Source organism: Sinocyclocheilus grahami, unplaced genomic scaffold (genome assembly GCF_001515645.1).
Source record: "Sinocyclocheilus grahami isolate Dianchi unplaced genomic scaffold, SAMN03320097.WGS_v1.1 scaffold40.1, whole genome shotgun sequence".
NCBI classification, from domain to species: domain Eukaryota; kingdom Metazoa; phylum Chordata; class Actinopteri; order Cypriniformes; family Cyprinidae; genus Sinocyclocheilus; species Sinocyclocheilus grahami.
In genome coordinates this window covers 2,140,922-2,152,919 of record NW_015505219.1, presented here as the reverse complement: position 1 = coordinate 2,152,919, position 11,998 = coordinate 2,140,922, and the positions used below count along the sequence as shown (strand labels likewise).

General features: G+C 38.6%; 3 protein-coding genes across 4 annotated transcripts; all 3 read right to left on the bottom strand.

The window, feature by feature from the left end:
• Positions 1-3,840: 3,840 nt before the first annotated feature.
• Positions 3,841-4,849, bottom strand: LOC107582088 (apolipoprotein A-I-like). Its single transcript, XM_016267818.1, has 3 exons — positions 4,787-4,849; positions 4,461-4,584; positions 3,841-4,358 (listed from the first exon to the last, which is right to left on the bottom strand). Exons 1-3 carry the CDS (start codon positions 4,827-4,829, stop codon positions 4,055-4,057), a joined length of 471 nt encoding a protein of 156 aa, XP_016123304.1. The 5' UTR covers positions 4,830-4,849; the 3' UTR covers positions 3,841-4,054.
• Positions 4,850-6,041: 1,192 nt separating this feature from the next.
• LOC107582087 (apolipoprotein A-I-like) lies at positions 6,042-7,006 on the bottom strand. The gene is made up of 3 exons (XM_016267817.1): positions 6,953-7,006; positions 6,722-6,872; positions 6,042-6,629 (listed from the first exon to the last, which is right to left on the bottom strand). The coding sequence occupies exons 1-3, from the start codon at positions 6,990-6,992 to the stop codon at positions 6,053-6,055; spliced, it is 768 nt and encodes a 255-aa protein (XP_016123303.1). The 5' UTR covers positions 6,993-7,006; the 3' UTR covers positions 6,042-6,052.
• Positions 7,007-10,802: 3,796 nt separating this feature from the next.
• On the bottom strand, positions 10,803-11,998 carry LOC107582169 (apolipoprotein A-I-like). Of its 2 annotated transcripts, none has more exons than XM_016267898.1 (3): positions 11,945-11,998; positions 11,522-11,669; positions 10,803-11,435 (listed from the first exon to the last, which is right to left on the bottom strand). In XM_016267898.1, exons 1-3 carry the CDS (start codon positions 11,985-11,987, stop codon positions 10,859-10,861), a joined length of 768 nt encoding a protein of 255 aa, XP_016123384.1. In that variant the 5' UTR covers positions 11,988-11,998; the 3' UTR covers positions 10,803-10,858. The 2 variants fall into 2 exon arrangements, with proteins under 2 accessions (XP_016123384.1, XP_016123383.1); XM_016267897.1 differs by having other exon boundaries at positions 11,522-11,672; positions 11,948-11,998.

Below are 11,998 nucleotides of genomic sequence, written 5' to 3'. Positions count from 1 at the left end.
GATATGCGCACGTATCTATCAGGTGATTGCTGCCCAGTATGTCTGCATTCACCTCTCTTCACTTTGTTCTGGAGGAATCTGGAAATGGTCGCGCAAAGAACAACATTCCAATAAGTAAAAATGTCAGCAATTGTAAAAGAGAGAGGGGCTCAAAAAACGAAAAACTTCAAATACAAACAACATGAAAAACATGACTTGGTAAATTCCCCAGCTATCAGATTATTTTACTAAAGCTGATGATGGAGTGGAAGTTGCTGGAACAGCAAGTGACAGTGTCATCGTCCACACAGATTTTAGGTTAGTTTGATTATTAACTGGATTTATATTGTTTTTGTGTTTGAACAAACTATATTCATTTAAGGGTTGGGAGATAATCCGGTAGAAATATATCAATCGCTGATTGAAGCGCGTCATGATGTAGTCTAAGCTTATCATTTCAAGGCGTTTTAAGCAGGTTTGAAAACAAATGGTTTATACTGTTCATGGACATTACGCTGCGGGGCAGAATTCATTCGGGAAAATGCGTGCGTTAAAACGGTTTCTGCCTAATACGCGCGGCGCGCACCTGCTCGTGTTACTGACTAAATTTTCGCTCCTTGTGCTTAAACGGTCAAATACACATAGTTACGTGTCAAAATGCCCGTCTTTGCGAGTATCCTCGTAAACACAGTTATTTGTGTCTTAGATGAATGTTAATAGTTAAAGATAAAGCATGTGTTAAGCTATATGAGATCCTATATGATCAGATATATGATGCGATCTTAAAAGGATATTCACCCAAAAATGAAGATACTGTCATCATATACTTACCCTTAAATTGTTCTAAACCTCTATGAATGTCCTTTTCCTCCTCAACATAAAAGAAGATATTTTGAAGAATGATCGTAACCAGTTTCTGGTCCCAACTGATACCAATAGTGTTTTTTTTTTCATATATGGAAGTAGTGAGGGCCCAGCAACTGTTTGGTTACCAATATTGTTCCAAATATATTCTTTTGTGTTCAACAGCATTAAGGAATCTCATACAGGTTTAGAACATCAACAGAATTTTCATTTTTGGGTGAACTATAATGCAGCCTAATATAGCTGCTGTTACCATTTGTGTCAATAATGTAAATCAAACATCAGAAAGAAAATTACTTACTGTCCTTGACTGAATCACTTTTGTAAAATAAATAAGAATGAATGTATATTGAATTTATACAGTGAAGACTATTCAGTCTATTTGCACATTTTCTTTATACAATATATTTTTTATTCAATTTTTTAAGATTTTCAAGTAGGCCGTTTTTTATGATCTTTGTTCTGTTGTAGCCTAATTTGTGACTGTTTACTTGTCTTCAGTAAGCTTATTTTTACTTAGGCTAGAATTATTGTTTGTGATATTTAAATTGGTAACAAAAATTGTGAAATTTCAGCGCATCAAGAATTTTAATATGGTATAAAAATCCTATTTAAAGCTTTATATATATATATATATATATAGGGTACAATGGGGCTAAAGGCGCCCCGGGGTAAAAGGCGCGTATGATATTATTTTCATCTAAACCACTAGATGGCACAAAAACGTGGCGTAGCACTTTCCAAAACATCCACTTTTCAAGATGCACGTGTATATTTGTCTGATCTTTGACGCGATCGCGCGCAGCAGTGCAAAGTTGATTCTGTGCTTACTTGATCTAATATTTTATGTTTTTTTAAATGTTCTAGATTTAAGTAGCAAATGAGATTCACTAAAATTAATGCTTATATTTTGAGACAAAGGTCTTCTTTATGATTTGCAGGTTTGTTTAAGATAATTAAAGCAACAGTTTTTAAATAACGAAAGAATATGTAAAAGTATGGTATTTTTGCCCCTTCTGGCTAAAGGCGCACAGTAATTAACATGATAATTAATAGATGGCTGACTTTTCCATTTGTTGACGACATGGTTAGATTCAGATGGTAAATATCATATATTATGTTGGGTGTCCATATTAGAGATAATCACCATGTTTAGAATGAAACCATCATATTTAAAACCATGATATTAATCATATCATATAATAAAATATAATTTGCGGTTACTACAGTAAATATACTGTATATTCAATTATTATTGGATCCCCTTCAATACTCTCAGAATCTTTACTTATTAAAATTATTTTGTTTCTGTATTTTAAAATATATTTTTTATATTAACACATTTTAATGACAGCATATTTATTGGAAAAAAATGAATACTTTTATTTTTCAAAATAAGCAGAAAATAGTACAAACTTTTTTAAAGTGATTGTTTTGAACAAGTATTAACTTAGACATTATTTTTTAAAAAAAACATTATTTTAGATATATATAATTATTGTGATGGGGGCCCTGCAGTAAGTCATAGCCCTGGGGCCCAGTGTGGTCTTAATGTGGCCCTGCCCACCAGTGTACTGACCAGGCTCTGGCCTGCTTAGCTTTAGTGAGGAACCACTCAGATATTCATATTTCTGGGTACTGTGATGGCTAGTTCGTAATATCAGGATCAGCGGGAAGGGACCCAAATGCAGAGTGAGTGAATCAAATATTTATTGAAAACACACAAGTTCACAAAGCACAGGGGTAGACAATCTTGAGACCACTCCAACCAGCAGGAAGAGAACTATGCACTAAGAGGTAGACAGTCTGGACAACAGTCTCAGTTGTTGGCCAAACCGGGTGGAAAGATGGGAAGAAGACCAGAGCGGAGAACAGCAGAGCGTGCAATCAGAGTAAAGGGACTCAAAGCAGGCCAGTATCAGAGATTAGGTTCTCAGCACCAGGTTTGGTTTGGCAGACCGGCTTGGGGAACCAACAGGCAGGGAGTCTCAGGCTGGTAGAGCAGTACTGGAGGGAACATACAGCACAAACACACAACAGGACCAAACAAGACACAACTCAAGACCACAAAGCAACACTACTCAGCACAACACAAGGAGAAACAGCATGATGTAAAAAAGGGAACATTTAATTTAAAAAAGTAAATTAAATATCTTTGTTTAGACTTATAAATAACCAAAGTATAAAATCATAGCAATAATGAGAATACAAGACTAGAAACAAGACTGATGAACAACTAAAGAAGATATTACAAGTAAATATAAGATAACTGAAGATAAATACCAAAAACAAAGAAGAGAAACCAAGAGCAAAAACTACAACAAGGATACACAATCACAGCAAGTAACAGAGCAAGCCTGGAATATAGAGCAGCAAGCCAGTAACTGTCTCTATATGACACAAGATGAACCAGCAAGCACAAGAGGAAAAAACAGCACAATATAGAGGGAGGAAAGTACACATGGCCAGGTGAGCACAATTAGAGAAACGAGAACAAGACAAGGGCTAAACAAGATGGTGTGACCAAGGGAAACAAGGAGGACCAAAGGAATACATGGCAGACACAAAGACAAAGCAAAGTTTTCAGCCACAAGACAAAAAAAAAAAGAAAGAAACATTTAAACAAAGACAACACAGACAAAGCTACCAGGCAAAACCCTGACAGTTTTACTAAATATATCAAGTTCATTAGTGAAAGTGTCTAATGTACTTTGTCATGTCATATACATCTTCTACAGTTTAGCAAAGACATTATGTTAAAACAATAGTGTTTCATGGTAGCATAAGGAAAATGAAAAGCTCTTTTAAAAACGTATTGTCATTACTTTCTAAAACAAATACAATTTTTGATAAAATTAATGGAAAATTAAAGGATAATCAATGCAACTGTCAATGTAGATGATTCAAAAATAAATTCAAAAGCTATATTAAAATATTTAGATGTTTTACACATATATATTTGCCTTCTTGTTCTTGTTGACAGAACATCAGTGACATTTTTTTTAGAGGAAACCTGTACATTTTGGCCTGTTTGAGTGCTTTGTGTTGGATGAAAAGCATGACCGTTCTATCTTTGATTTTGGAATCAAAATGTTATTTTATAGAAAAACAGTCATGTTAATAATAAAACTCAAATTATCAGAATATTTAGGTTGTCATTTAGGTGGTCTTGGTAGGGCTAGCTCAATGGTTTAGGGATCCAGTGTTTCCCTCAGGTAGGGGGCTCCAGCTTAGCCTGCAGCTCCTTCACGCCCTGCTCCAGGCTCTCTCTCAGCTCCTCACTCTTCTGTAGCACAGTGGCCTTCAGGTCCTCAAAATCCAGGGATTCTCTTATGTAATCCACACCCTTCTCAAATGGACTGGTGACATATTCAATGTAGGGCTTCAGTGCACACCTCACAGTGCTCACTTCCTCCTCTATACGCTTCCTCAGCACGTCAACACCTTTGGTGATTTTGGTCATCAGATCTTTAGCCAGAGGATCCATCTGTTCCTTCAGGTTTGTGGTGTACTGGCTCAACATTTTCTGTTAGTCTATCATTGTCATTTCATGGCATTAGAAATGCTGAAGGAAGTTATTAGGCTACTACAGTTTCCCGCATGTACATTTTCTTGACTTGATTTCTTGCCCATGTTGGGAAGTTCTAATCTTGGCTCGTTCAAAATAGCTCCTGAATGCATCAGTCAGTTGCTGCAGCTGTGGCTTAGGCTCATCTGCATAGAATAGGTTGGCTTGGCAACCTGCAGATATATGTTCAAGTAATATAATGTTTTATTATTATGCCTTACAAAAAAATATTTATGTCGGCTTAATGCATGGCATATTTTCTGCCATCCACAAGAACATATAATATGAATAGTGTGCATATAATACATAAAGACAAGATATTTTCAATAACACTGTGATAATATTTGATCAATCTGTTTTTGTAGTATGTCTAACCTGTACACACCACCAATGCAATGACCAGAAAAATCTTCATCATTTCCAGTTTTGGCCTGTAAGAAAAATAGATATCAGTCAGAGTATATTGACTAAAATTATATAAAAACTATAATAATGCATATAATAATAATAATACATTTAAATATAAAATTCCAGACAGTGCGCTGCAACTGCCCGGCTTTCAGCTGTTTAGAGCAGGCCGCGACGCAGAATCAACAGGGAAATCGCGCGGCGGCGGGACATGTTTTTACATCAAAGAAAGGTGGTGTACAGATGTTACAGTGTTAAAGAAGATGTGCTGTTCCGATCTAGAAACGCTTTTCATTAACTGTAAGCCGTTCTATTCGCCGCGGGAGTTTCACTCATTCATTCTCGTGAGTGTTTACATTCCTCCGCAAGCACACGTGAGCTCAGCTTTACAGAAACTCGCTGATCAGATCACAGAGACAGAGCAACAACACCCGGACTCTGTTTTAATCATTCTTGGGGACTTTAATAAAGCAAATCTTTCCCGTGAACTGCCAAAATACAGACAACATGTTACATGTCCCACCAGAGACAGTAATATACTGGACCATTGTTACGCCACAATAAAGGATGCATATCGCTCGGTCCCAAGAGCAGCTGTAGGACTCTCTGACCACTGCCTGGTTCATCTTATACCGACTTACAGGCATAAACTTAAATCTGCTAAACCTGTAGTAAAGTCTGTAAAGTGATGGACCAACGAAACAGAGACATTACAATCCTGTTTCGACTGCACTGATTGGAGTGTTTTTGAAGTTGCCACCAACGATCTGGACGAGCTCACGGAATCTGTATCATCATATATCAGTTTCTGTGAAGACATGTGCATCCCTACTAGGACTCATTTAACATTCAGCAATGATAAACCATGGTTTACAGCAAAACTTCATCATCTTCGTCAGGCCAAAGAGGACACCTACAAAAGGGGGACAGAGTCTTGCACAATCAGGCCAGAAACACACTGAATAAGGAGATTAGAGTGGCCAAGAGGAACTATGCTAAAAAGCTAGAACACCAGTTTTCTGCCAATGACCCTTCATCAGTGTGGAAAGGCCTGAAAGACATCACCAACTACAAGACACCATCCCCCAGCACTGAGGCCAATCAACAACTTACTGAAGACCTGAATGAGTTTTACTGTAGATTTGAAACTCTCAGTCTAACACCCCACACCCACTCTGAACATCTCTCCACACAACAATCAACACCTCCTGCAACCAGAGGTCTTTGAAGCATCTAATTTCTCTTGACGAAGGACTCGTACAGGGAGGTGAGCTGGGCCTGCAGGTCCTGTGCGTAGGGGTCCAGCTTTTCCTTGAGGTCTTCGGCATAGGGTGTGAGACTCTGCTCGACCATCTGGGCTTTCTCTCTGATCTGGGTCTGAAGGTCCTCAGTCAGGGGGGTCACGGTCTTCTGAAACTCCTGCAGATGCTGGTCCACTTTCTCCTTGATCTCAGCAGTGTAGGGCTCCAGCTGAGCCTGCAGCTCCTTCACGCTCTGCTCCAGGTTTCCTCTCAGCTCCTCACTCTTCTGGAGCAGAGTGGCCTTCAGGGTCTCAGAATCCAGGGAGTCAGCATATGGAGCCATGGCCGTCCTGAGCTCCTCCACTCTCTGCTGGATCTGGCTCTTGAGGTTGTCAGCATAGGGTTCCAGTTGGTCTCTTACGTTGATCAAGTCCTGGCCCAGACGCTCCCTCAACACTTCAGCCTCCTTGGTGATTTTGGTCATCAGCTCTTCTGCCAGAGCATCCACCTGTTTCTTGAGGGTGACGGCATAATCGCTGGCCATATCGGCACTCTGGGTCAGCCTAGTACTGCGATATGAAGAAGAACATTTGAGTTTCATCTCAGGGCACAAGTAATATTCTAAATAACTGTGTTCTGCAGGTAAATGTTCTTGACTTACTTGACTTCCTGTCCCAGTTGGGAAGACCTGATCATCTTGACGGTTTCCTCTGTGGTTTGTGTTGCTTTGGCAACATAGCTCCAGAAAGCATCTGTCAGCTGCTCCAGCTGTGGCTTGGGCTCATCAGCATAGAATAGGTTGGCCTGGCAACCTGAATGATCAAATTGTATTATTATGCTCTGCAAAATGATCAAACCAATTTCATATTTTAATTTTCTCAGATTTTTTTACCGGTAAATACAGCAAGTGCAAACACCATAAGAACCTTCATGGTGTTCAGTTTTAGTCTGTAAGTAAAAGACACATTTATCAGTGTCTCTTTTACATAATTTCATTATGTATAAAGTGCTGGGATTTGAACTGACTAAAAAGTAAGGTAGTGTCTTCACTTCACTGATCTTCAGGGTCTCAGAATCCAGGGAGTCAGCATATGGAGCCATGGCCGTCCTGAGCTCCTCCACTCTCTGCTGGATCTGGCTCTTGAGGTTGTCAGCATAGGGCTCCAGTTTGTCTCTTATGGTGTTCAGGTCCTTTTCCAAACGTTCCCTCAACATTTCAGCCTCCTTGGTGATTTTGGTCATCTGTTCTTCAGATGGAGGTGTCTGTGTTAGTCTAGTGTGGAGGGGAAAGGTAGTTTATGTCTAGTAACAGAAAATATTACTAATTAATTACGCTAAGAATAATAATGGTGGTAAATTGTACTTACTTGACTTTATGTCCCAGTTCAGATGGGATGTTTTATCAGTGGGATGTGCTGCTTGGGCAATATAGTTCCAGAATGCATTTATTAAATATTCAAGATGAGGATTTGGATTCTCTGCATTAGATAAATTGGCTTGCCAACCTGGGAATATAGCATATCAGAAAATTTAAAAGTCATTTAGTAATTTTAATAGAGGAGATAAAGTCAGGCAACACTGAAATATCATATTTTTAACAGTATTTTTATAATTTGTATATGTAATTTCATATTTTTTATATTCTACAATGTAGAAAGAGTTCCTGTATGTTTCCTTCAAGGAATTCATACATAGGCATAATATGTGTGCATAATATTTATCTACAAAACTATTTTCAAGCATCTACACACAAGTCTAAATTAAACGTGTTTTAAAGGGGTCATATGATGCGATTTAAATTTTTCCTTTCTCTTTGGAGTGTTACAAGCTCTTGGTGCATAAAGAAGATCTGTAAAGTTGCAAAGACTAAAGTCTCAAATCCAAAGAGTTATTCTTTATAAAAGTTAAGAGTCAGCCACGCCTATCTAAAACGGCTCGTTCTAACACGCCCCCACATGTCTACGTCACGATGTGGGAAGATTTGCATAATGCCGCCCAAATGTTCACGCAAAGAAAGAAGGCGTAACTTTTATTCTCGCTGTAGTATTGTTGTTGCCGCCGCCGCCATGTCGTGAAGGTGCTGTGTTTCACTGTGAAAGCGAAACTACTTTGGTTGGCCTTCCAAAAGAGGACGATATCTGCTTCGTCATGCCTGGAGCTGATCCGTGCTGGACGCTGAGGAAATACATCAACTTCACACTGTCAATCGCCAGATCGGCTTTCACCGTGGACCAAGCAGAGTACAGCACGGGGTCGTCACATGTGGTTGCCGCAAGCCCTCCGGACGCTCTTTCGTCGAATCCGCCGGCCACGCCGTTCTCAAGCCCGCCCACCTCTGCTCACTCAAGCCGGCCTCCGCTCACTCAAGGCCGCGGTGTGTGACACTGTTTCGTTGTGAAAGCGAAATTACTTTGTTTGACCTTCCAAAAGAGGACACGACTAGAAATCAGTGGTTAAGTTGTATTTACAACACTGTTCCAGAACAGTTGAACCCAAATATTCAGATGTGTGCAGTGCATTTTATGGAGGACTGTTTCCTGATCCTGGAAGAGTAGACTACAATGCCGGCTGTTCTGACTCACAGACTGTAAGTACGTTTTTTTATATTTAAAGAATTTGCCACTGATGATTCAAACGTGAGTTTTTGGGCAGTGTAGTGTAGCACTTGTTGTTTGTCATTTCTCCGATCACAAATGCAAACATGGTTTTATGTTTATGCGGCGCGATGCAACACAATGCGCAAAAAGACAGTATAAGTCATTATAATGCGTAATTTTGTCCCCACTGGATGCAACAAATGCCTCGTTTATAATGTGTTTTAATGTTTTTGTCTCGTCGCTCCAGCCGGACACGGCATCACAGTATGGTAAGGGGCGTAACATTTCCGTCAAACGCTTGAGGTATTCGGCCAATCACAACGCACACCAACGCACAACGCATAGCTGGCCAATCAGAGCACACCTCGCTTTTCAGACCAATGAGCTTTGTAAAAATCGACGCGTTTCAGAAAGGCGGGGCACAGAGGAGATACAATAATGGACAGTATGTGGAAAGTAATGTGTTTTTTGAAACCTTAAACCGCATAAACACATTTCATTACACCAAATAAACAAAATAATGTTATTTTAGCAACATCATATGACCCCTTTAAGATCACAAGAAACAAATTCATGTGTCTAAACTTTTTGAACACTATGTTTCATCCACTAGGAACTATAATGTAAATTAAACGTATATAATATCCTGTTTGAAATATTATATTATATTATATTATATTATATTATATTATTATAAAAAGTAAGTTATTTCAGCAGCTATACTGTATGTCTAACCTGTAAAAACAGCCAATGCAAGAACCGTAAGAGCCTTCATGGTTTTCTGGCTTAGCCTGTAAAATAACAACACATCTGGTTAATTTAAACAATCATATTTTACATACAACATATTTTGAACTTATAAATAGTGAATTTCTAGCATTGGGAATATATTTTAATATCTCCAGTGGATGTTTATATTCAATTCAATTCAATTCAATTCAATTCAAGTTTATTTGTATAGCGCTTTTCACGATAAATCGTTGCAAAGCAACTTTACAGCAAATTAAGTTTCTACAATATTTAGTGGTAGCTTATCAGTGGTGACTGTCAGTTAATGTACATATGGCAGAAATGTACGGAAAAATCAATTAAAGACATAATCAATTAAAGACGTAATCAAACAGACGATGAACACTATTAACAGCAATTAATATATGATGCAATCAAAAAACTAATAGCAAAATGTGGTAGTTCTGTATGTTGTTTCAGGGTTGGCATCATCTGAGGTCCTCTGAGGGGTTGGCATCATATCATATCATATTATATCTGGATACTTTGTGTCTACAGACTCTGTCTCAAGATGTGCAGGTCTGGACATCACTTGAAAGCACCAGGCCCATGAGTTACTGCGTACACCTGCGTCAGCACTGATAATGAAGTACAGACATTATGTTAATGAATGATCTATCATTAGTACAGCCAGAAGTGACTGTACCTTTGGAAAGTTTTTAACCTTATCTAATCTTTATTATGTGTTAAAAGAAATCAGTTGAGATTACCTTTATCATTTCTGCATGATTTCTGAGACTTTCTTTTTAGACTTTTAGAAATATTATATTTCTGTCTGTGTATTAGATATGGTGTCAAATCCCACATTTGAATATTTCAAACCGGACAGTCACTCTTGAATTATTATTTTCTAGAATGGTTATATAAATAAACCCTATTTGTATATAAATGAAAACATACCAATTTTGTCTGGTGATTTTTTTTTTAAGTATGTCGTCTTGACTTTGTGCATTTTCAGGGCTATTAAATGTAATATTTTGAAGTATATGACAATTCATTTGTGCTGATCGACACAACTAGTCACATAAAATATTTAGAAACATTGTGTTAATAAATGGCAGATGTTTTATTGTTGCATAAATAAGACAAATGATACACTTTGCATTTGCAAGAAACAACATTTCCTGTCAGACGATATAAAGACTTGCTAAATTGAAATAAATACACAACAGTTAGAAAAGGGCAACATTTCTGCATCTGTATAAATGGTTAAGGTGTAAACAACAGGATTTCAGAAAAAAGAATCACTCTTTTTCTCTATATTAGTGTTTGGTCTACATGTAATACCAAAAAGATATTGTTGTTGCCTAGAAGTTTGATTTATTACATGGTTATTGGAGAGATATGGGATTTTGGAGTCACAATGGAAGGAAAAACAGTTCTGTTAGTGACTAAAGAAGTCTTTGAAGTATCTAAATTCTTTTGGCGAAGGACTCGTACAGGGAGGTGAGCTGGGCCTTCAGGTCCTGTGCGTAGGGGTCCAGCTTTTCCTTCAGGTCTTCAGCATAGGGTGTGAGACTCTGCTCGACCATCTGGGCTTTCTCTCTGATCTGGGCCTGAAGATTCTCAGCCAGGGGGGTCACAGTCTTCTGAAACTCCTGCAGACGCTGGTCCACTTTCTCCTTGATCTCAGCAGTGTAGGGCTCCAGCTGAGCCTGCAGCTCCTTCACGCTCTGCTCCAGGTTTCCTCTCAGCTCCTCACTCTTCTGGAGCAGAGTGGCCTTCAGGGTCTCAGAATCCAGGGAGTCAGCATATGGAGCCATGGCCGTCCTGAGCTCCTCCACTCTCTGCTGGATCTGGCTCTTGAGGTTGTCAGCATAGGGCTCCAGTTTGTCTCTTACGTTGATCAAGTCCTGGCCCAGACGCTCCCTCAACACTTCAGCCTCCTTGGTGATTTTGGTCATCAGCTCTTCAGCCAGAGGATCCATCTGTTTCTTGAGGGTGACGGCATATTCGCTGGCCATATCAGCACTCTGGGTGAGCCTGGCACTGTGATGTGAAAAGTGTATTTGCATTAATGCAATTCAAGATTTTAGTATTTAAAACATAGACTGTGACGTCTGAACATTACTTACTTGACTTCCTGACCAAGCTGAGACGCTCTGATCATTTTCAGCGTGTCCTCTGCGGTGCGTGTGGCCTGGGCAACATAACTCCAGAAAGCATCTGTCAGCTGCTCCAGCTGTGGCTTAGGCTCATCAGCATAAAACAGGTTGGCTTGGCAGCCTGGTAAAAATACAAATAATTAAGTTTAAGTCTGACAGTCATTTTTCAAATTTGCTCAAACAGCTAAACATTGCAGTATGAGTACTTTGGCATATTTGTAGTTCCTTAGTATATTTAAAAAAAAAAAAACTCAAAATCATTTAATTTTTATTGCTCTTTTGTTATGGTTATTTAAAATGAAATTAATAATGAAAATTCAGTGCAAGTCTTGTCATAGATCTAATATTATTTTAATTGATAAATAGTTTTTTAGCTTCTTGCCATATTTGATTTACCTGTGAATGCCACAAAGGCAAGAACCAGATACAATTTCATGTTCACAGTTG

Bases quoted from the DNA above. Each gene is read 5' to 3' on its own strand.
- LOC107582087 (XM_016267817.1), bottom strand. From the start codon at position 6,992: ATGAAGGTTCTTATGGTGTTTGCACTTGCTGTATTTACCG. The intron at 6,873-6,952 runs GTAAAAAAATCT...TTGATCATTCAG, and splicing joins TGCACTTGCTGTATTTACCG to GTTGCCAGGCCAACCTATTC. The intron at 6,630-6,721 runs GTAAGTCAAGAA...TTCATATCGCAG, and splicing joins CAACTGGGACAGGAAGTCAA to TACTAGGCTGACCCAGAGTG.
- LOC107582088 (XM_016267818.1), bottom strand. From the start codon at position 4,829: ATGATGAAGATTTTTCTGGTCATTGCATTGGTGGTGTGTACAG. The intron at 4,585-4,786 runs GTTAGACATACT...ATATATCTGCAG, and splicing joins TGCATTGGTGGTGTGTACAG to GTTGCCAAGCCAACCTATTC. The intron at 4,359-4,460 runs GTCAAGAAAATG...GAAAATGTTGAG, and splicing joins CAACATGGGCAAGAAATCAA to CCAGTACACCACAAACCTGA.
- LOC107582169 (XM_016267898.1), bottom strand. From the start codon at position 11,987: ATGAAATTGTATCTGGTTCTTGCCTTTGTGGCATTCACAGGTA. The intron at 11,670-11,944 runs AATCAAATATGG...TTTTACCAGGCT, and splicing joins CTTTGTGGCATTCACAGGTA to GCCAAGCCAACCTGTTTTAT. The intron at 11,436-11,521 runs GTAAGTAATGTT...TTCACATCACAG, and splicing joins CAGCTTGGTCAGGAAGTCAA to TGCCAGGCTCACCCAGAGTG.